General features: G+C 50.5%; 7 protein-coding genes across 7 annotated transcripts, besides 12 other annotated features; 4 read left to right on the top strand and 3 right to left on the bottom strand.

Annotated features, from left to right (window-relative positions):
• Positions 1-376: 376 nt before the first annotated feature.
• PVX_119765 (hypothetical protein, conserved) lies at positions 377-2,200 on the top strand (the record flags this gene model as incomplete). Its single annotated transcript, XM_001613099.1, has 2 exons — positions 377-1,087; positions 1,253-2,200. The coding sequence occupies 2 exons, from the start codon at positions 377-379 to the stop codon at positions 2,198-2,200; spliced, it is 1,659 nt and encodes a 552-aa protein (XP_001613149.1).
• Positions 1,996-2,053: a microsatellite.
• A 701-nt stretch (positions 2,201-2,901) lies between the features above and the next one.
• Positions 2,902-2,932: a microsatellite.
• Positions 2,931-2,955: a microsatellite.
• A 255-nt stretch (positions 2,956-3,210) lies between these two features.
• Positions 3,211-4,447, top strand: PVX_119760 (hypothetical protein, conserved; the record flags this gene model as incomplete). Its single annotated transcript, XM_001613098.1, has 5 exons — positions 3,211-3,438; positions 3,583-3,653; positions 3,759-3,812; positions 3,960-4,080; positions 4,361-4,447. The coding sequence occupies 5 exons, from the start codon at positions 3,211-3,213 to the stop codon at positions 4,445-4,447; spliced, it is 561 nt and encodes a 186-aa protein (XP_001613148.1).
• Positions 3,496-3,539: a microsatellite.
• Positions 3,663-3,696: a microsatellite.
• Positions 4,448-4,639: 192 nt separating the features above from the next.
• Positions 4,640-4,678: a microsatellite.
• Positions 4,679-4,747: 69 nt separating this feature from the next.
• Positions 4,748-5,437, top strand: PVX_119755 (hypothetical protein, conserved; the record flags this gene model as incomplete). The annotated part of the gene is made up of 1 exon (XM_001613097.1): positions 4,748-5,437. One exon carries the CDS (start codon positions 4,748-4,750, stop codon positions 5,435-5,437), a length of 690 nt encoding a protein of 229 aa, XP_001613147.1.
• A 452-nt stretch (positions 5,438-5,889) lies between these two features.
• Positions 5,890-8,908, bottom strand: PVX_119750 (hypothetical protein, conserved; the record flags this gene model as incomplete). Its single annotated transcript, XM_001613096.1, has 4 exons — positions 5,890-6,067; positions 6,274-6,610; positions 6,778-7,153; positions 7,442-8,908. The coding sequence occupies 4 exons, from the start codon at positions 8,906-8,908 to the stop codon at positions 5,890-5,892; spliced, it is 2,358 nt and encodes a 785-aa protein (XP_001613146.1).
• Positions 7,135-7,160: a microsatellite.
• A 1,108-nt stretch (positions 8,909-10,016) lies between the features above and the next one.
• On the top strand, positions 10,017-11,971 carry PVX_119745 (hypothetical protein, conserved; the record flags this gene model as incomplete). Its single annotated transcript, XM_001613095.1, has 3 exons — positions 10,017-10,968; positions 11,091-11,164; positions 11,371-11,971. The coding sequence occupies 2 exons, from the start codon at positions 10,017-10,019 to the stop codon at positions 11,114-11,116; spliced, it is 978 nt and encodes a 325-aa protein (XP_001613145.1). The 3' UTR covers positions 11,117-11,164; positions 11,371-11,971.
• A 1,299-nt stretch (positions 11,972-13,270) lies between these two features.
• Positions 13,271-14,932, bottom strand: PVX_119740 (60S ribosomal protein L26, putative). The gene is made up of 3 exons (XM_001613094.1): positions 14,422-14,932; positions 13,927-14,039; positions 13,271-13,757 (listed from the first exon to the last, which is right to left on the bottom strand). The coding sequence occupies exons 1-3, from the start codon at positions 14,522-14,524 to the stop codon at positions 13,503-13,505; spliced, it is 471 nt and encodes a 156-aa protein (XP_001613144.1). The 5' UTR covers positions 14,525-14,932; the 3' UTR covers positions 13,271-13,502.
• A 520-nt stretch (positions 14,933-15,452) lies between these two features.
• Positions 15,453-15,478: a microsatellite.
• A 271-nt stretch (positions 15,479-15,749) lies between these two features.
• Positions 15,750-15,785: a microsatellite.
• Positions 15,786-16,044: 259 nt separating this feature from the next.
• Positions 16,045-16,072: a microsatellite.
• A 771-nt stretch (positions 16,073-16,843) lies between these two features.
• Positions 16,844-18,451, bottom strand: PVX_119735 (hypothetical protein, conserved; the record flags this gene model as incomplete). Its single annotated transcript, XM_001613093.1, has 1 exon — positions 16,844-18,451. One exon carries the CDS (start codon positions 18,449-18,451, stop codon positions 16,844-16,846), a length of 1,608 nt encoding a protein of 535 aa, XP_001613143.1.
• Positions 17,622-17,652: a microsatellite.
• Positions 18,452-19,633: 1,182 nt separating the features above from the next.
• Positions 19,634-19,682: a microsatellite.
• Between the last annotated feature and the right edge of the window lie 1,004 nt (positions 19,683-20,686).

Below are 20,686 nucleotides of genomic sequence, written 5' to 3' on the forward strand. Positions count from 1 at the left end.
CGTAGGTCTTACAAAGGGGTGGAAAAAAATAAAATAAAAAAAAAAAACACATCCACGTGTATATACGCATACACCTATGCATACATTGCGACGCGTGTGGCCACGGATCACAGCGCGCCGCCCAAAGTCGACGAGAAAAAATGAAGTGAAAAAAAAAAAAAAAAAAAGGCAACGCTTTTTGCGCCACGGAGAACCCCCCCCAGAGGGAATGCCCCAAAAGGGGAGTAGCACCAGCGCCATTTGGAGACGACTCAGTTGAAAATGATTTCCGCTCTGCCTATGAGGAAGTAGGGATTTTTTTTTTTTCCTTTTTTTTGCAGCCCCTTGGCTATACTGGAAAAACCCAATCCGACGCACCCCCCCGTGAAAAGGCCACATGACGAAACAAATTCACCCCCAGCTGCTACACAATTTGGTGCTCCTCCTTAGGGAGAAGAGCCCAGAGGACAGCACGTACGACCCTAGTGTAGACGAACGGAGTGGGTTCCCAACAAGAAACAGCTCCGTCAGCGATGTTCTTGCTAGCCACGGGGAGGACCACACTACGGGTAAAAATGGCGAGGAGGAAACTCCCATCATCTTTCTCCTCACCCAGATGGGGAAAGAACTACTCATACACGATGACTTAAATGTTCAAAAAAAGAAATTCGTTTCGGAGAGCCACTTGGTTATACAGCGCGACGGCAACTGCGTAACCGTCAGCAGCAAAAATGGGTTGCTCTACGCTGTGGTTTGGCTTTGCGGGGGAAAGAAGCGAGAGGGAGAGGAGAGGACTACCGCTGAGGAGAAGGTTACGGAGAGGGAACCCCCCACCGAACGCAACAAACACAATCGTGTACTCTCCACCATCAAACGAACCTCAAACAAATTTGAAGCAAACCTAAATTACTACGTCAGCTACGCAAAGGGGACGTTTCAGCTGAGGAGGATTCATCTGCTGGAGTGCAGCCAGATGGTGTGGGACTTTCAGTTCTGTAAGGGGGACCTACGGAGGAGGATAAGATACGCGCACTGGTCAAAGTGCCTCTGCTTTGTGTTGTCTCCTCGGCTGCTCGTTCGGGAGCACGCGCTGTTCCTGTCTGGGTTGGTACGGCGCTTGGGGAGAAGCTCTCGGGGTGCGCTGTTTCACGTGGTGGAGGAGGGGGGGAGAGCGGTTCGAGCGGCTCCACCGGTTGGTGAGGTGGCGGTCGATACAGCCGCTGACGACACAGTGGAGGCCCCCCGCGAACGCCCCCGCCGCGCTAACCAACAGAAGACGCCCTTCCTTCGTAAAATCCGGGCCATCCTTTCTCTCCTGAAGGAGGAAAACTCCAACCTACGAAGTCCCTACCACTTGGAAGACTACACAAAAATCTTCCTACACAACTGTGACCAGTTAAACAGAAAATCGTTCCTCTCCTTTTTAAAACAAATGGACCACCTGCACGTGCATGCAGTAAATTTGAACACCCTCTTTGGTTTGTACTTTAGCGAAACGGAGGAGAACATCCTAAAGGTTTTCCGAAAATGCGAGCGGGTTTCGAAGCGCACCAGCCGAAGCGTCTGCCTGGTCCTCGACGGGATTGACGTGCTGGCGCGGCAAAGCGGTAAAAGCGGCAAAAGCGGCAAAAGCGGCAAAAGCGGCAAAAGCGGCAAAAGCGGCAAAAGCGGCCAGAACTGCGGGGAAGGCCTCGATGACGGCTGCGAAGACCTCCGCGATGACAGCCCAGGGGGAGAAGCCAACGACAACGGGCGGCTGCTCACCACGCTGCTGCTGTGCCTCGACAGCATAGATAGCTACTCCACGGGGAGGAGGCGGCCTCGGCGGAGAGCGGCCGCTCAACGTGAGCACGACGAAGGCAACACAGGAGATAACCTATGCAAGGGGGGAAACCCTGCGAGAGGGGGGCAAAAAAAGAAACACTCCCCCGAGGAAGACCTGGAAGAAGAAGAAGAAGAAGAAGAAGAGTCAGATCACACGGGGAGCCCTTCAACGGATGAGGGTGCCAAAAAAAAGTTGAAGAGAAAAAAATTAGCAACACATGTAACGTTTGACATTAAGCAGTTGGCAAAGATCTACAAAGAAAAGCACACTCAGATGACGCGAAGGAAAAAAAAAAAATACATCAGCATCGTCGTTTTGAGCGATTTGGATTTGAAACACTTTGACGCTTCTCTCACGAGGGCGGGCCGATTTTTTCACTTCATAAAATGTGAGTAGCTGCTCTGCGTGGTGAAGTTTTATTTATTTTTTTTTTCCTTTTTTCTTTTTTTTGTGTGTCCCCTGCTCGGAGTTGCCGCTGGGGGGGGGGCGCATTTGGCAGCACCGCGGGAGTGCCCACGCGTATGTGTACATATGCGTATGCTACGTTTGATGCGTATGCTGCGCATACATTTGCCTATGATTCGCTTGATGGGCGCGATTATGCTTTACTTACACGCCGGCTGCACCTACGCACAAATGGATGCAAACCATTGTGCGATGTTGCCCAACTGAACACACGCGCCGCCTTTGTGTTGATCTCTTTAAAGTATTTTTTTTTTTTTTTTTTTTTTTTTTTTCCTCTTGGAATTACCCCCTTGCGCTGGTTGACGCCCCCCTGAAAATAGCGTTATGGCGCAGAGCGCGAGTGTGTTCCGCATCGCGTTGCGCGTAAGTGGCATCCCGCCTTAACTGCGAAGCGTTTGCTTGTTTTACGCTTTTCTGTTTTACCCTTTTCTGTGTTACGCTTTTTTGCGGGCGAACCAACGCGGCGTCGATTTTCAGATCAAATGAGCACACCATTTCGAGGAAAGGAAAAAAAAAAAAAAAAAAGTTGAACGTTAAAGGGGGAAGCGAAAATACACCACACCGCTGCGAAGCGAAAAGGAACAGGACGATCGCTTCCACCAGTGTGCGCATTATACGGAGTGAAACGTAAGGAAATTTGAAACGGACAGCTTTGGGGTCTTCCTCTTTGTTACCCTACCAAGCATACACAAGCACCGCTGGCGAATATGCAAATTGTCTTCATCATGAGAGACCCCCCCCCACGTGTATTTATCTACGCCCCTTCCCATGTCCATACATGACAGCTGTGACATGCGTCCGTCGCACAGCTCTGTCGCCCTGATCCGTCGCCCTGATCCGTCGCCCTGATCCGTCGCCCTGATCCGTCGCCCTGATCCGTCGCAGCGCTCTACACACACACATACCACATTGCTGGCGCGCGGACCCATTCGTAGAAAAAAATGAACATGAAACATGTGCTGATGTTGCTTTTCTTTTGCGCGGCAAATGCAAATGTAAATGCAAATGTGCTTAGCAAGAATCCCAACATTTTAAAGTTTAAAGCGTTTATTCTTCGCGCGCAAAGTAGCCGGTACAAAATTTTAAACCTGCACAGCCGCAGCATTAAAAGGATTAAAGAAATCCAAAAGAGTGTCAGGACCAACGTGTTCGTGAGCAAGCAAATAAAGGTAACGCCTCGGGGGGTTGCAGCGCGTGTGTAAATCTCTCATGTGAGAGAAGTACTTACGTGATGGTGCACTTACATGGCGGTGTTCTTCTCTTGCCCCTGTGCGTGCTCATGGCACTCCCCGATGCCCCCCTCCCCCTGGCAGGACTTCTCTAAAAGAATAGACGCCTTCAAGCTGCACCTGATCAGCACCCCCGCCCTCTCCATAGTTATCAAGTAACGCACGGAAAGTATAATGCCATTCGTTTGAGCGCGCGCTGCATTTGCAGACACATTCCCTGCATCATTCACCGCCTTTTCCCCACGCCGCTCCCTCCGCAGGTATTTTAAAGATAATGTAAACAGCCTGAGGTTGTCCGCTTTGCACTTCATAAGGTAGGCCGGGGTGCACCTCCGCGCGTATACGTACGTACATACACACTAGTGTAACGGCTGTGGCTGGTCCTGGCGACGCTCGAACAAGAAGCGACCTTTAAATCTATCACTTCTCCCACGTCTCCCACTTATCCCCCCCTTCTGCAGAATATACAAATTCGTAATTTACATTAGATGCCTGCTGGAGTGGCTGCCCCAAATCAACCCCCACCTCAACCCCTTTTCGTACATTTTCACCTACACGAATAGCTACGTCCAGTTTTTCCATGTAACTAGCCAAAAATGAGAAAAAAAAAAAAAAAAAAAAAACACCCACAAAAAGTGGCAAAATGGAAAAAAAATATGAACAAGTTGTGAAAAAAAAAAAAAAAACACCCACAAAAAGTGGCAAAATGGAAAAAAAATATGAACAAGTTGTGAAAAAAAAAAAAAAAACCCACACACACGCACAACGAGTCGCAAAATGGAAAAAAAAATATGAACAAGTCATAAAAAACAAAATGCACCATTCGTACACACCCATTTTTTCTGCCGCCCCCTACCCGCAGAGATACGTCCCGAACGTTTTTGGAATAGACCTGAGTGGCGTCTTTTCCTGGCTGTTTCTCGAAATGATAGAGAGTTATTTGTCTTAGCATGAGGATTTGTCCCACGTCACAGCTTCATCGCAGCGCGGGGGTGACTTATCACAGCCAGAAGTTTTATTTTTTTGTATTTCTATAATTGTCACACAGTTGCCGCAAGTTGCTGCAGAATTGTCGCGTAGTTATGAGCAGTCACTCGGTAGGGCGCATCCTTAACAGACAACATACAGCGTAGCGCGGGAAGTTTTGCAGACGAAGCGGCAGGACAGAAGTTCCTCCACCACGTGCCTCTCGCCGCTCGCCGCGCCCGCCCCCGCCGAAGCGATGTTCCGATCGGAGGCGCACTTCCGCATGCTGGCCAACCTGCGCTTCCTGGAATTACAAAAGTTGCTCCTAAACAGGTTTCAAATTTTTAAGAATGAAGAAATAACTGTGCTCAAGAAGGGCAGCATGAAGACCATTTTGTACGAGTGGGCTGAGTTCTTAACCAAGGAGCAGCGAGCGACCAACATGACCCACATCCCAGATGAGGTGTTGCAGAGTAAAAGGGTGGCCGACATATTGAGGGACGACGTTGAATGCAGGTGGTTGGTTGGCCGGATCAACGTGGGCGCTGTTAGCGGCGTTAGTGGGGTTAGCCCTCCTAGCCCCCTTAGCGGTGCTCACCTCGCGCGCGACGACGCCGCTCTCAGCAAAGTGGACCAACTGCACTTGGACGAGTACCCAGATTTGTTCCATTACGAGTACCCGCAGTTCCCGTACGACTATTATGACAAAAAGAAAATGAGCAACTTTTACTCCCTCATGAAGTTCCCCTACAATGACATCCTAAACATTTCGAAGAGGATCAAGAGGGAGGTCAGCCCCCCGGGTGGTGATGCTAAGGAGGGGGAGATGAGGCAGATGGAGGAGCCGCGCGGGGGAGCGTTGGAATCCGCGGGCGTGGACGTAGTTGACGACGACTTCGTGAGCTACTCCAGTAACAGCTATGTGTATGCCCCCTCGGAGATGGAGACGTCCAAGGAGAACTACCACGAGTAGGAGAAGCGGCGGGTTGGCGGGTTGGCGGGTTGGCGGTTCAACGCAGTGACTCGTCACCACCAGGATGAGAAAAAAAAAGAGAAGTGAACCCCGGGGTGCCCATCTTGGGAACGTTAAACATTCACTTTTAAAGCGAAATGAAAGTACAAACGTCGAAGTTGTTAAAAGGAGGAAAAAAAGGGGAAAAAAAGGGGGAAAAAAAATGACTACTCCCCCCCGCTTGCACACAGTTGATACGCAGCGGGGAGGCGTCCAAATGGGGCGAATTTACCCGGCCATGGGAATGAAGCCGCAAAAGAGGCCGCTCCCCAAAAGGCGCAGCGTAATACCCGTAGCTAGCTATCCGCATGCGCGCCAACGGAGAATTTGTTTTCAGTTTTTTTTTTTATTTTTAAAATTTCGACCCTGCGTAGGTTCCCTTTTGACGGATTCCCCTGCGAGGGAGGGGGGACTTACGTACCTCCCCCTTTTTTCTGTCTCGCCGAGTAGAAACTTTTAAAAATTAATTTAAACTTACGAAAATACAACAGGGAACTTTCCAGAATGGTCCTCATTCTCTCCACCTTGGTGCTGCTGGACGGTTTCTCCCTCCTCCTCTGCTTTAGGAAGTAGTTGAGGTATTTGAGGGCCCTGCGGGGGGGGGGAGCGGGGAAATTGGCATAACTTGCATGTGTATACGTATGTATGTATGTATGTACGTACGTACGTATGTGTCAGTCACAAGGGGGAAGGGCAAACGGAAGGTAAGAACCCTCTCGGCGCGGCTGCACAACGGCGCGGCTGCACAACGGCGCGGCTGCACAACGGCGCGGCTGCACAACATCGCGTGAGCGTACCTATCGGGGTCCTTATTCCTCTCGTAGTAGGCGGACAGCGGAAGGAGGTTACGCAGGTCGCCCTTGTTCAGCCCCAACTTGTGGTAGCTAACGGACACGCTGTCCTTGTTCTCCTGCTGGTAAATCTTCCCAATTTCGTAGAGCGCCTTGCAGTTGCCCTGCTTATACAGAAGGTGCAGCATCTGCATGACCTTCTCTGGCTTGATGAACCTGTCGAACCGGTTCTTCCTGTAGATGTAAATTAAATTGCTCTGGGCAACTTGGTATCCTTCGTACGCGGCCAGGGCGTACGTGTAGAAGGCCCTCACGTAGTCCTTCTGCACGTAGTAGTTCATGCCTGGGGGGGCGGCGGCGGATGAGGTGTGTATGAGGAGTGTGTGTGGTGAGAGTGATGAGTGGGGTGAGTGGCAGAGCTGGCGCGAGAACATGGGCACCCCCTCCCCCGCATAGCTATCCCATATAACACAGATAGCCATATAGGCTGGGCTGGCGCTCTCCGGTTACCCTCCCTAATCTGGTTGGTCCACATGGTGCTCTCCGCGACGAACTTGTAGGAGAGAGCCGCATTCAGGCACGATGCCTGCACCCCCTTGCCTATTTCGTAGAGCTGCGCTTCGCGGAAGTAGGCCTGCACGTAGCCCAGGTCTGCGGCGTGCTCATACAACCTGAAGATGGTACGGTAGACAGCGTCGGCGATGTGGTGCTTCTTGATGGCCACGTCCAGGATGATCTCCGCGAGGAAGAAGAAGGCCTCTCCGTAATCGTGGTTGGCTGCCTCCACCAGGTACTTGAGCGCCTGCTGCACGTCTCTGTGCTCGTCTACGAAGTAGTAGATGTAGCCGAGGTAGCACTTGGACTCCACGTCGCCCGCGGTGGCGGCCTAGGGGGGTAGCGGTGAAACGGGTTAAGCGGTGAAACGGGTTAAGCGGTGAAACGGGTTAAGCGGTGAAACGGGTTAAGCGGTGAAACGGGTTAAGCGGTGAAACGGGTAAGGCGGCGAAACAGTATGCGGTAATGCGGCGAAACAGTATGCGGTAATGCGGCGAAACAGTATGCGGTAATGCGGCGAAACAGTATGCGGTAATGCGGCGAAACAGTATGCGGTAATGCGGCGAAACAGTATGCGGTAATGCGGCGAAACGGTACGCGCTACGCCGGCGCTACCCACCTTGGAGAAGCTCTCGATGCTCTTGCGCACGTCCCTCTGCGTGCCGTAGCCGTAGAGGTAAATGATGCCCAGCTCCTTCTGCGCCAGCGCGTTGTTCTTCTCGGACGCCTGGCTGATGTATTCAAACGCTTTGCTGAAGTTTCGCTCCTCTTTGTATTTCCTCCCCAAATCGTACATAGCCATAACGTCTCCCCCCTTTATCTGCTCATTTAGGAACTCCAAAACGTCCTCCTCGTTATCCCTCATTTCATTGATTTCACTTTGCATGCTCAGATTTTCTACATTTAACACGTCCATTTCGGATAGAGGCACGTTGATGTAGTCTGAGTCCATCACCCTCTCCGCCACCCTCTTGTAGTAGTCCTTTGCCTTTTCGCAGCTGCTCTTCAGGTTGACCCCGTAGAGGTACCTATACGCCATCGTTAGGATAGACGGGGTGTAGTTAAGAGAGCACGCCTGCAATTCGTATTCCATGGCAGTTTTGGTGAGTGGGTTGCTCGTCGGTTGGTGGTGGCTAGCTGTGGGGTCTGTCCGTGTGGGGCTGCCGCTATTCGTCTTTCCCCTGGTGAGGTACTTCCTTTTCGGGCTCCTCACGTCGATGCGCGTGCCAGTGCTCGTTTTGTTCTTCCTCCCCGGGGGGACTTCCCCCGCCTTCTCACCACCATGGGGGGGGCCGCTCTTCTGTCCACTCTTCCCATCACCCTTCTCACTACCATGTGGAGGTTCACGTGTGGGTTCACGTGGGGGTTCTCGCGCGGGGCTGCTTTTCTGGTCACCCACCCCCTCCACGTTGAACTCGAAAAAGTAAATGAAACTCAAAAAGTGCAGAGCAGCCGGGTTCCTCATCCGACTGGCTCTCTCCAAAAAATGAATGCCCAATTTTAAGTTCCTCTTGTAGGAGAAGAAATAATTTTGATAACCAACGAAGTGGATCTTCCCCAGCTCGTAGTAAGACGATGAGGTTATGCTGTCTCTCTTCCCGAGGATGAGGTGCTCGAAGATCCTTATGCTTTTATTTACGTTTTTCTTCCTGTTGTTTGTTCCATCCTTGAGCTCCATGGCCAGACTGAATAGCTTGGCTCGGTCGTCCTCTCCGTCGCCACCTCCGCCGCTCCGCTGGGCGCCCTGCTGGGGGGCCTGCTCCTTCGGGCTCTCCCCGCTGTGGTCGCCCCCTCCGAAATGGTGCACCTGGCTGCTCTCCTGCTCCGCCCAGCTGCTCTTCAAAAGTGCCGCGGCGCTCTCCAGCGCGCTGCCGCCTCCCGGCCACTCCACCGGTGCAGCTTCCCCCCATTGGGCCTCTCCCGCCCCCGCATCCGTCAAGTGCCCCCCCTTGTGAATACGCCCCTCCACCTGAGCATCTTTACTGGCGGACAAAAAACTCGTGTTGCTCTCGATTACGTTATACCCATGGGCTGTCTTTAGAGCGCACAGGAGCAGCGTGGCCAGGGGGGAAGAAGCCTTTACCATAATCGCTTCCCGGGCGCTTCACGAGGGAAGGGGCTCTAATGGTTCGGTTAATTAGTAATTTATTTATTTATTACTTTTATTATTTCTACCCTTTTTGGCAAACGGGCGGATGTCGCTCTACCCCTTTGTCACGTCGCTCGGTGGGGAGCGGCATGTACATGTGAGGAAGGAACACGGGAAGGTGCTCTCATGAGGACGTGCACATGGGCCTACTTGCACGTGGTGGTTCCCGCGGCGCCAACTGCAAAAGCTCCACCGCGGGATGCCCTGGCGCATGCGACAGTTCCGCTCATGAGGCAACCAGTGGGAAGGCAGGAAGGTGAAATGGAGCGAAGTGAAGCGAATTGCAGCAAAGTGAACCCACGCAGCGCCACTCCCTGTGTCACTCCGCCGCTCAGCGATTAGCCATTCTCTCTCGGGGGTCCCTCATTCGGCAGGGAAAAGAAGCAAACGGGAGGGAGAAAAAGAAAAGAAAAAAAAAAAAAGAAAAAAAAAAACGAAGATTTTCCTTCATACAAGTGTACACCGCTTGTGACTAAACGGTTAAGAAGGGAAGCCAAAGTTTGCTCATCCCTCGACGTTCTTCTCTCTTTGAGCGGGGCGTCCCCCACAATTTGTTCCGCGCCGCTTCGCCCCGTCGTGCCGCAATCGATTCGACACGCATTGCACACGTTGCATACACGCGCAGGGGCTGCTTTACCCACTGGAGGGGAGGCTCCATGCAACAGATTAACAAACGGCACATTGAGATGCCCTTAGCTTTCCCGCCGCTAACCTAAGTGTGCCTCCTACATGCACGAAGTTTCACCGCAAGGGAGAGGGAGAAGCGCTTCTGTTTCGCTCCCCCCCCTCGACAGGAACAAACCTTTTGAAGGAGCCACTAAATTATGGGAGCGAGCTGCTAACTTGGGCAGAGGGAGAGTTTCTGCGAAATGTCGCTGCGCCGTAGGCTTGGGGGGAGGGCCTAGCGGAACCCCCACCCAAGAGTGAAGAGCCCTCACGAAGAAGTGTAGCCAGCAGAGCGCTAACAAAGAAGTGTAAACTGAATAGATTTTTTTTTTCCCCATCACCTCCTCCCTCAGCGTGGTATACTCCCCCACACCGCGCCATGCAAAGTGGAAAAGAAATTGACCAAGCAGCGGGGGACGAGTCAATTTTGCCAAATGGGGAGGAGGGGAACGCCGAGGGAGGGGCCCCTAGTGAGAGCTGCGCAGTGGAAAGTCCCCTCGGGGAGAGCCATGGTGAACTCAGCGTAGAGGCATACAGAGGGGCAGCCAAAGGAGAGGCACACAGAGAGACAGCCAAAGAAGCGGCGAACGAAAGGGCGGTGACGCCGCCGCGCAACAACGCCGCTTCACGCGAAGGCAGCACAAACAGTGACGCCCCAAAAGAGGGGGACACACACAAATGGGCAGTTCAAGAAAAGGGGGAAAGGCAACCCAGCGTGGAGTCAAGCGAAGGGGAGGGGGAAGTAATCCCCGCGGGTGATAAAGCGGCGGGTAATAAAGCGGTGGGTGAAAATGGGAAGGAAGACCCCCCCCTAAGTGGTCCCCACCTAAGTGATGCCCCCCTGAGTGACGCCCCCCTGAGTGACGCCCCCCTGAGCGACGCCTCCTTCAGCGAGGCCTTCTTCGACCAGGCGTCCCAATTTCAAAAGGCCCCAGAAGACCCCAAGGGGAAGAGCCAAAGCCATCTGGCAGACCTATACAAGGAGATGAAAAAAAGGGAGCATCTCTTTCTGAGCCATTTCGACCACACAGGAGATGACTCCAAACCAACGGAGGTGGCAAACAGCTGGGAAGAAGAGAGGAAAGAAAAAAAAGGGAAAGGGAGCATCCCCCAGATTGACTTCACCTCCATGGAGGCCATTTCTCAGTTCCTTCTGCACGAGGATACGTCGGACAATGAAGAGCCACCCATCGAACGGCAGCTCCGAGAGCACATCCAACAGTTCACCCAAGAACAGAAAAAGAATAATAAAAAAATTAAAATGAATAGGTACTACCTTTCGGTTGGGAGTTACCAGAATACCTTGCCGCCCAGTCTGCGCCAGAGTATTTGTAAGTCATTTTGCTTTGCCCCCCGCATGGTAGCACCTGTAAGGCCGCACCTCCACGGTTGCACCTCCCAGGATGCACCTCCAAGCTGCACCCCCACACTGTAATTCTCCCCCCATTCGCAGTTAAGGAGTACCGAAAAAACTTTTAGCCAAAGAGGAGTGCCCCCCGCATGGAGACACCACACGTTGGGAAGGTAGTTGCAAAAAAAAAAAAAAAAAAAAAAAAAAAAATTTGCCATTAAGGGATGGCACTCACCCCACGTATAACTCAGTACCACCTCAGTGAGTCTAATCTTCACAGTGGAGGCTCCACATGGAGGCATCACCTCTTGAAGGGTTGGCAATCTTCTTAAGCTGTGGAGAGGACAATCACCTTCCTCTTTTTTTTTTTTTTTTTTATGAGTAAATTATCGCTCCCCTGTTATTGAAGAAACCCGAGTTGCACTTGGTGAGGGGAACTCCCCCTCGTTTGTAATCCGCTTTGTCACCCCATGATGGAAGGTCCAGCGACTTCCCCCTTTTCCCCCACTTTGTGGGCCTCACCGACGAGGAGTTATCCCCACTGCGGGTTGGAGCTTCCAAGATCAAGATGCTTTCGTCCGTCGTCCGTCTGCGGGGCGCCTTCCCGTTGGTCGTCCGCTTATTATCTTTCCTGCGGAGTGGGCGGTGGTGAGAGGCGGTGAGTGCTGATACGCAGTGCTATGCGCGGTGTTATGCGGTGGGTGAGTTTAGACTCATCGTGCGTATGTCCGCTTGGGGACCGCTCCCCCCACACACACGGGGGGGGAAAGCAAAGGAGGAAATAAAAACGGCGAACTTCCTCCTCTCCGCTCACCTTGTTGAGACGCCCCCATCAAGTGGACTCCCACCTCCACCCCATGCAGAACAAATCTCGCCACCTTGTGAGTGGGACGTTTCCGATGGGTAATTTGTTCCCCCCTTTAAATAATTTCCCAAATGTACGTCCTCCCTTTCGGTCCAAATGAACTCGGAGAGGTCTCGAAAGATTTCATAGCTGTGCGGAAGAGTACCACCAAAGGAGGCAGATTTGTTAAGGGCAATTCTGTTTGCTTCTCCTAGGGGGGGGGAACTCCTGCCCCTTCTGTGCTCCCTCGTAAAATCACATATATGGCCGTAGCTATTTTGTAGAAGGCACCTTTCGCATATGATGTTTGCCTTTATATTGCTCCTTATCATGGAGGATGACGTGAGGGAGGAGGTGTCAGTGGTGACTTCTTCAGACTCAACATCAATAGAGTCGCTGTTCGTGCTGGTGGATGGGACAGACAATATACTTTCCTCTCTCTCCTCATTCGTTTTGCCAAGCTGGTTTGTTCCCTCCCCGGGATGTTTCGTCACCCCTTCGCGAGTAATTTCGTTAACTATTGCCTCCTTTCGCATGGTCTTTCTGGGGACCTTCTGAAGGGTTAATTCCTTTTTCTCTTCATCATATTTCTGCGGTGGGGTGAAAGGAGTAAAGTTTTAAAAAAAATGGGGAATAATTAGGAGCTCCCCTACACGGAGTGCACAGTTGAAGATGCACACAAAGTGGCAGCTTTCGCAAAGTGGAGGGAGAACCTTTCGCTGAAAGACGCACATATTCCCCCCCATGGTTACAGCGGTTGCGCAGCGGGATGAACAAAAAAGGGGAAAAAAAAAAAAAAAAAAAAAAAACAATTGGAGTGGAGGACAAAAAGGGATTGCCAAATATGCTCTGTCACACGGGATGAACCCCTTTTGAACGAAAAAAAACGTTGCGTTGCGATTTGGTCTACTTGGAGATTTGCAACATTGCAGTTTTTCTGTTTTGTGAAGAAGCGACTTTGTGCCTGTCTGCGAATATTTACAAAACGGTATGCAGAAGTGCGGGCGGTATTTCAGCTCGTTTTTTTTTCAAGCGCGCTTGACAACTTTTTGGCGTCCTCCTTTGACCCAATTGGAACATCCGCAGAAATGCGTCTCCTTGGTGGGGCTTCGCTCTGTGCGGTTTTTACTTTTGCCGCTTTCACTTTGCGGCATACGCAAAAGTTGCGAGCGTTTTCCGCCAGCCCACTTGACCCATTTCTACCGCTTCAACCGTTGCAATTTTATGAACAGTGCAGGTTTTTTTTCCCAGCTAGCCACAAATGTGTAGGAAAAAAAAAAAAAAAACTAGCCAGGGGGAACTCAAAATTGCGTAAGCTGCACACACGGGAAAAGAGCCAAAATTCGCTAATTCCTGGTTGCGTAAAATTGGCGAGCAAGCTCCCTGGCAACGTTGTGCTGCTTTCCCGTTTCCAGCAAATGGTGGCCCCTTTCAATTTGCATTCCAAAAGATTTAAAATCACCTGACCCGTTCATAAGTTTTTTAGGAAAAAAAAAAAAAAGCAAATAAAAGGAAAAAACGCTGCAAAACAATGCAGAACTTTGCAATACTCTGCGAAACTGCGTTAAACCGCCGCTACCCCCCTGCCGACGGGTGGCACACTTCCGTGGGTCCTCTTCCTTCGGGCTTAGCTGGCATGGAGAGCGCTCAAAATGGACACCCCACACGCCTTACATCTTTTCCTTTGGCGCCTTTCTGTCGAGGATCTTTTTACGGTTCTTGTCAATTTTCAGTTTGGTCAAGATGACGTTGCTGGGGTGGATGCCAATGAAGGTGGACTCTCCGTTGGCCTTTTCCCTGGTGACTCTTTCCACGTATATTTTAAATCGCTTTCTGTTTATCTTCACGACCTTTCCTTCTCGGCCGTGGTTGTGTCCCCTGCAAATGAGGACTTCGTCGTCCTTCCTCACGGGCAGCGCTCGCGTCTGCAAAATGAAAGGGGGTGAAACAAAACAAAGTAAAACGAAGTGAAACAGAACAAAGTGGCAACAAAATGGCAACAAAACACGTGACTATATGCACGCCCCCCCCTCAACGACACAAACGCAGGCATACAATTTTTCAGGCGGCTAAACGGAGGCCTGGCTCTCTTACCTTATATTTTAATCTCAACTCCTTCGACAGTTTGGAGGACATAATTTTCCTTCTGAGTCCAGCTGGCGCAGTGAAATGCGCCTTTCTCATTTTCCTTCGGGCGGAGGATATTTCTAACGGAGGGGGGAGGAAGGAGAGAATTTGGGAGAGTAAAGCAGGTGCGCCTACGCGGCGATAATAAGCAGTCGCACGAGAGAGGGCCGGAGCCGACTTGCAAAGCGGTGTATAAAACGATCACACGGGAATGCACGAAGGTACACGTATGTTTGGGTAACTTCTCAGGGGGCTAACGCAGATAGGCCCGTTAGGCGGTTGCTCCCCTGAAGCGCCTGCCCACGTTCATACATCCACGTAGTACATCAACAGTAGGATGCATACACAATGATCCCAAATGAGAGAGGCGGCCAAGTAGCCCCTCCCAGCGCTGTGATGGAAGCACGGCGGGAGCAGCCCTAAACGTGTATGGCTCCACCTAAGTAGTGTTAGCAAACTTACGCTTGTTGAACTTCATTTTGGAAAAAGGCGAAAAAATTATTTGGGTTAAAAGGGGATTATCTCCAAAAGTGGGTAAAATGAATGAAGCGGATTGTTTCCTCATACAGTTTTTTTTTTTTTTTTTTTTCTTTTTCCTCTTGTACAATTCTGCGTTGTAGTTAACAATTTGGAGGTAAAAAAGAATTTAAAAAAATCAAATCAAAAACATATTTTTTTTTATGCCGAAGGAGCGCCTTCAATTCGAGTGCGATTGATTAGTGCGTTTTAATAGGCGCATATTTTATAATAATGTTACGTACGCGTTGCGGCGTGTATGCTTCTTTGAGATCTTCGCCAACTGGCGTTAAAGCGAAAGGTACGTATACTTGAATGACGCCACAGTGAAATAAATCACGTGAGCGATCCCAAAGAAAAAAAAATTGCCTCGCAAATGGGGGTATTATATATAAAATGGTATGCCCGTAAAGAATAGGAGAGGCTGGCTAATTTTTTCCTTCACTTTCTTTTCCCCTTTAATTTTTCAGCTTTTTTTTTTTTTTTTTTGTTCATAAAATGTTGGCCACGTGTTGCTGAAAATTCCTCACAGGCCCGCACGAGCATCCACTTTTTACTTCAACGGGGTTGAGCTCGCAAAACAGTGGTGGATGCACTGGCGATCGTTTCGTTGTGCCTTTTTGCCGCTCCGATTTGTATGCCAGGGTGGGTTTTATATGACTTTATGCGAAGGGGGTAAGAGGGGAAGAAGTATCAACTGATTTGAAGATCGATGCCCCTTCTTTTTTTTTTTTTCTTCCCCCCCCATAACTTTGGCAGTTAACGCACTGCAAGAGGCATACCATAAAAAGCAAGCAGCATATTTGCATACCTTTCTGCGTGCCTTCATTTGATGCATCCCTTCCGTTGGGAAGTATGGCATCTTGGTAGGCTACCCTTAATAGAGGTCCTATAGCTCAGTTGGTTAGAGCGTACGGCTAATAACCGTAAGGTCGGCGGTTCGAGACCGCCTGGGACCAGAAAAAAAAATCGCAACTTTTTTTTTGCTTTCCTACAAAATATGCTGCCTTTTTTTTTATATATTCATGAGTCCTTTTTGATGCCCCCTCTTCCGGTATCATGTATCACCCATCATGAAGGTGCGCTTCAAATGAGAGGAGAAAGTTACCTCCATATTGTTATATGCCTTTTGCTCCTCTGGAAAATGACTGCATGTTTGTTCCACCCATAGCTGGGGGGGGCAACGATATTTCGGGGAGGCCTTTCCTATATAATGGAGTTAACCAACTGGGGGTGAAAAAAGGAGGCCATTTGAATTCTCCCCTTTACTTTTGCCCTCATGGAAGGGAGTACATAAGGAAAGGAAGTATGACCTGACTCTCTCTCCCTCCATATTATTTGTTGACGGGGAGGAATAACACGCCCAGCTCCTCCAAGTGACGCCATTAAAAGGGAAAAAAAAAAAGGAGAATACGAGCGGGAAAACCACGTATGTATGCGGTAGAAGGCTTACAAAAATTTTAAAACCACAAAAATGACGTTATGACGACGTGCGCTTCTTTCATCCATGTACACCCCCCCCCCCCTCTTTAACATAATAAAAGGTAAAACTGCATTCATAACCGCCGCTAAACCGCTGGCCATAAAAGGCGTACTTTTTTTACGAGCACCGAGGATCGAACTCGGGATCTTTCGCGTGTGAGGCGAACGTCATAGCCACTAGACCATGCTCGCTTAAATATGATACCCTCATCCAATCGGTAATAATCCAATCGCGGTGCCCGCAACGTTTGCATCTGCCAATTTTTTGGGAATATATTCCCCCGTTTGTTTTTCCCCTCCGCTTAAGTGCCTATGCCTCTTCACGTTTTAATCCTCTTCGATGTCGTTCTGGTGATTTTGCCATGCTGCGATGTTGCCATGTTGCCATGTTGCCATGTTGCAATGTTGCCATGCTGCAATGTTGCCATGCTGCAATGTTGCCATGCTGCAATATCGCTATGTCGCTATGTTGCCCTTTTTGCCGCCTTCCGCAAAGCTTGACGCCATTTGACGTACGCCCGGGCGACGTCCACGCCGTTCTGCCGCCCCAGGAGCACTGCTAAAAAGGGGGCCCACTTTGCAAAGCGCATTTGACGGGGAATACAACCGGACAAGCTATCAACCCCTAGTTGGGGCCACCAACACATGCAAACAAATTATTCGTATTAACAAATGGGGAAAAAAAAAAAAATGTTCATTTTGTGCAATTTCGCCTGAACGGTTCAGGTAAAATAAAAAAAAAAAAAAAAAAAAAAGTCAAAAGAGCTAGCAACAACTCATGTGTGCAATTTGTTTACAAAATAGCTACCTGCTATGGGAACAAATTAGGAGAGGCAAACTTTTACCTCCAAAATGACAACGTCAAAAGGAAGAGCACCAACCAGGGTTACACATTAGTTTGTGCCAGTTCGGAAGCTCCCCCCTTCGTCGTCATGAACTTCCCACTTGCAGCCTTCCTCTTTATGTAAAAAACGTGAAAAAGAAACAACAGCACGTAGGAAAGAATGACCACTTGGGTAAGCACCTGGGAGTGGACAGGCCCCCCGTGGTACTTAATATATTCGAAGGATTTAAAGGAGAGGAAAAAGGCAACAGACGCGAATGCGTTAATTATTCCAATGAGGACTGCAAAATTGTTTTCCTGAAACACAGTCGACATGTACATGTACATGTGGTTTGCAAAAAAACTTTGGTGGAAAAAATAAACGATCAAGGATAGGTAGCCAATGAATACACTCTTCATTTTGTAGTAAACCCAAATTAAAGAAAAAACTGAAATGCCCAAAAGCAAATTGAAGCTCATGAAATTGTATATGCCTATAATGTCAGCTATTATGCCAAATGTTAAGGTGATGATAAAGCTTGATGGCAACACGAGGGAGTAGACGTTCAGCGTGTCCCCGAATACGCTGTGCTCGTAAATGTCGAACAGGGAGAACATGAAGTAGCAAATGCTGAACGTTATGATGAAGAACTCGACCACGATGAATTGGTAAAATGGGGACTTCACTTGGTTCTTCAGGGCCTCCACGTGGATATTTCCGCACATCAGGGCGGTCCGCTGGTTTGGCGGTATCTGCTGGTTTGGCGCGATCTTCTCGTTTGCTGCCACCTCCTGGTTGGTCGGTATCTTCTCGTTCGTTGCCACCTCCCCCCCATCCAGCAAATTCGCAATGAAGAACGAGGGCACGATGCACGCCAAAATGTACAGAGCCACCACCACGGTGATGTTGTTTTCCCCCTCGAACGCGTTGAGCGCGGCCAACAGCGCGTTGCCCACGAACAGGCTCAGCACGGCCAGGGAGGACATGGTGCTGATGAGGATGTAGTTTTTGTTCTTCAAAATGTTTCTTAGGGCGCTCAGTTTGCTCTCGCCACGTTCACCTCCCACGCAGTTACGTTCGCCTCCACCCTGCTCCACTGGGTACTTCTCATTAACGTAGTATATGATGGGCAGGTACGAGTTGTCCGACCCGATGCCGAAGCAGGCGAAGGCCAAGTTGAAGAGCAGCGAAATGGTTTGGAAGTTTAAGCGGCGGGTCCCCAAGCCGTCGCCGCTTCCCCCGCTTCCGCCACTTCCGCCACTTCCGCCGCTTCCACCACTTTCCCCAGTCTGCGAGTACCCCTGCATGCGCTGCTTCGAATAGGAGAGGGCGACGCTCAGCAGAGTCCACCCCGCGAACAAAAAGGCGAAGGCCACGCGCGACACGTACTTCTTCTTCGGCAAAACATTTATTAGGAAACTTCCAACGGACCCAGAAATGAACTGAATGATTAGGCCTGACACTAGCAGAAACTGGATGTAGTTTTCCTGCTCCTTGCACACGAAGAAGTCGCCCCCCAGGGGGTCACTCTCTCCTCTGCACAGCCACTCATACGCTCTATACTTCTTAAACAGGAAGGCGATGAAAATGTAGTTTTGGTAAACGATCGCCGTGGTTGCTATGCTGTACATGAACAGGGGGATGGCGGCCCTCCCGGCTGGCGGCCCCATCTCGGCCCGCGGGGGAGAGGCTACAGTGAAGGGGCTGCAATGTGCTGCGGCTCGCTTCTGCTCGCTTCGATTCGCTACGGTTCACTGCGCTGGGGGTCCTTCACCGCGTGGTCAGTCTTGCGTAGCTTCTCTCTCGCTGCTCACCTTGTGGTGTTGCTCAAGTGGCCCTTTTTTGAAATCATTCCCCCAATGTATCCGCCAACTCGGCGTTTTCTTTTCCCCCATTTTCGGGTCAACTTGGTGATTTTTTTCGCCCCACCTGCAGCTGCATGCCGATCGGAGTTGCTCTGTGGCACATGTCAGTGCACGCTCGGCTGGGGGTAGGGCGGCCATACGTGGTGAAGCTCCACCAGCAGGTGAGGGTACATCACGCGTTTGTTATTACATATATGTATGTATATATACATATACTTATGTATATTTTTTTTTTTTTTTTTTTTTTTTTATTCTTTTGGTGGGTCCCCTCCCCCTGGTGCAGTTCCACCCACCTGCTTGTTCGCATATTATTGCACCTTTGGGGGAAGCGTGGTGGGGAGGAAGTCCATCGGGGGGGAGTCCGCTAAGGGAGATACAACAGCACGTGGCTATACCCACCGTTAACTGTGCCTTTACGTGAACTGATGTTTTTCCCCCCACATTTTCTTATCTGCGTGGTTGCTGTTGTGGGAGAGGATGGCGGGCTCACTCCAAGTCGCCCCCCCCCCCCTTCATGAAGGGTTCAGGCGGGCCAAGCAAACCAGCGGTCATAACACCCCTAGCCCGGGTAGCTACACATGGTAGTGGCCCCTTTGCCCATTTCCCTTCGTATCAGCTCTCCTAACCCTTTATGAACAACCTGAACATGGTCTGAAAGAGAGAAAAAAAAAAAAAAAAAAAAAAAGACCGAAGCGAGAAAAGTCACCCCCTTGCGAGTTGCACTTTTGGAGAGGCGTGCCGCTTGTGTGAAGCAACATGTTTGAAGCAACATGTGAATAAGTGCCTCTGTGCAATGGTGTACGCTCGTCGTCGCGCCACCGTCAGCTGGAAAAGAACTACATGTTATCTTACAGCTGACCCCCATGTGCACACGTGCATGTATGTATGTGTGCGTGCGTTGGTGCCACCCCCCTGTGAAGCGGAAAAATCTTTTCCAAAAAAATTAACTCCAGTTGTGCTTTCATCTGCGTAGTAGGCCAGCTTACAATTCAGCTGATCACCCCGATGCGGCTTCTAGCGGGCATTTTCCACCCGCCATGCAGAGCGAACGTGCCACACCTTCACCGCTCCCACCGTCGATTCGTTTTATTACCCTACACATCGCGCTCACCCACACGGGTGCATTCCTTGGGGGCGTATGAGTGAGTAGGTGCCTGCATGCTTTGCCCTCGTTCGTCGGATAAATCTGTGTGCACACCCACCGTATTTTTTTTTTTTTTTTCTTCCTTTTTTGCACTGCATTTTATCCGCTCAATGCTTATGTTGGGTCCCCGTGGCTGTATGCACACCCGCTTGGGGGTCCACCCCTACTACCCCGCGTGCTGCGCGGTTTCTTCCCCTTTGGCGCTCGGCATGCACAGGCGTATGGGTCCACTCGTCACCGCCACCGCCACCGCCACGCGTGGCTGCCTCACGAGCACACCTCTACCTGGTGCGAAATGGTCCCTTGTTTCGAAAACACCACAAGGTGTACGCACAAGGAGCACGCACACGGGGGAAGGGACGGGGGGAATACATCGCGACTATGTGAAATGCACACGGACGGCTAAAGCAACCACGCGATGACGGCTAAGCCACCGCTTACCCACAGGTGAAACACTCCCTCACCTGCCGACGGCGCGCGGGCCGCAACACGCTCCTCGCAGTTGGCCAACGAAAGGCAGCTTTTTCACGCCCTGTGAGGGCACACATGGTGGGGAGGAAAAAAAAAAAAAAAAAAAAAAAAAAGAAAACGAGGCAACATGCTTGCGGAGGTGACATAACAATAGCGCCGCGCCCACGCATGACTGTCCCTAAGCGGCACACAATTGGGTGCGCCGCTTCCCGTTTGGCGCGAAATTCCCGGAGTGTTCCACCGCGCGGCACCTCGGCAGCTCCTCACGTACATCTCCAAATGTGCTGCCCGTTCGCCAATCATTGGAAGTGAAAAAAAAATTTCTCATCGGCTCCCAATCAATATTCCTCCTCAAACGATATTATTAAAACGGTATTGCTGCTCAAACACACCAGAAATTTTTGTATGCCTATTTTTACACGCAC

This window comes from Plasmodium vivax, chromosome 8 (assembly GCF_000002415.2).
Source record: "Plasmodium vivax chromosome 8, whole genome shotgun sequence".
NCBI lineage: Eukaryota > Apicomplexa > Aconoidasida > Haemosporida > Plasmodiidae > Plasmodium > Plasmodium vivax.

What these genes read in the sequence shown, in the direction of transcription:
- PVX_119740 (XM_001613094.1), bottom strand. Translation starts at nt 14,524, where the DNA reads ATGAGGAAACAATCCGCTTCATTCATTTTACCCACTTTTGGAGATAAT. An exon ending in CAAAATGAAGTTCAACAAGC is followed by an intron (nt 14,040 to 14,421) that starts GTAAGTTTGCTA and finishes CCCCTCCGTTAG; the next exon opens with AAATATCCTCCGCCCGAAGG. An exon ending in AGTTGAGATTAAAATATAAG is followed by an intron (nt 13,758 to 13,926) that starts GTAAGAGAGCCA and finishes TTCATTTTGCAG; the next exon opens with ACGCGAGCGCTGCCCGTGAG.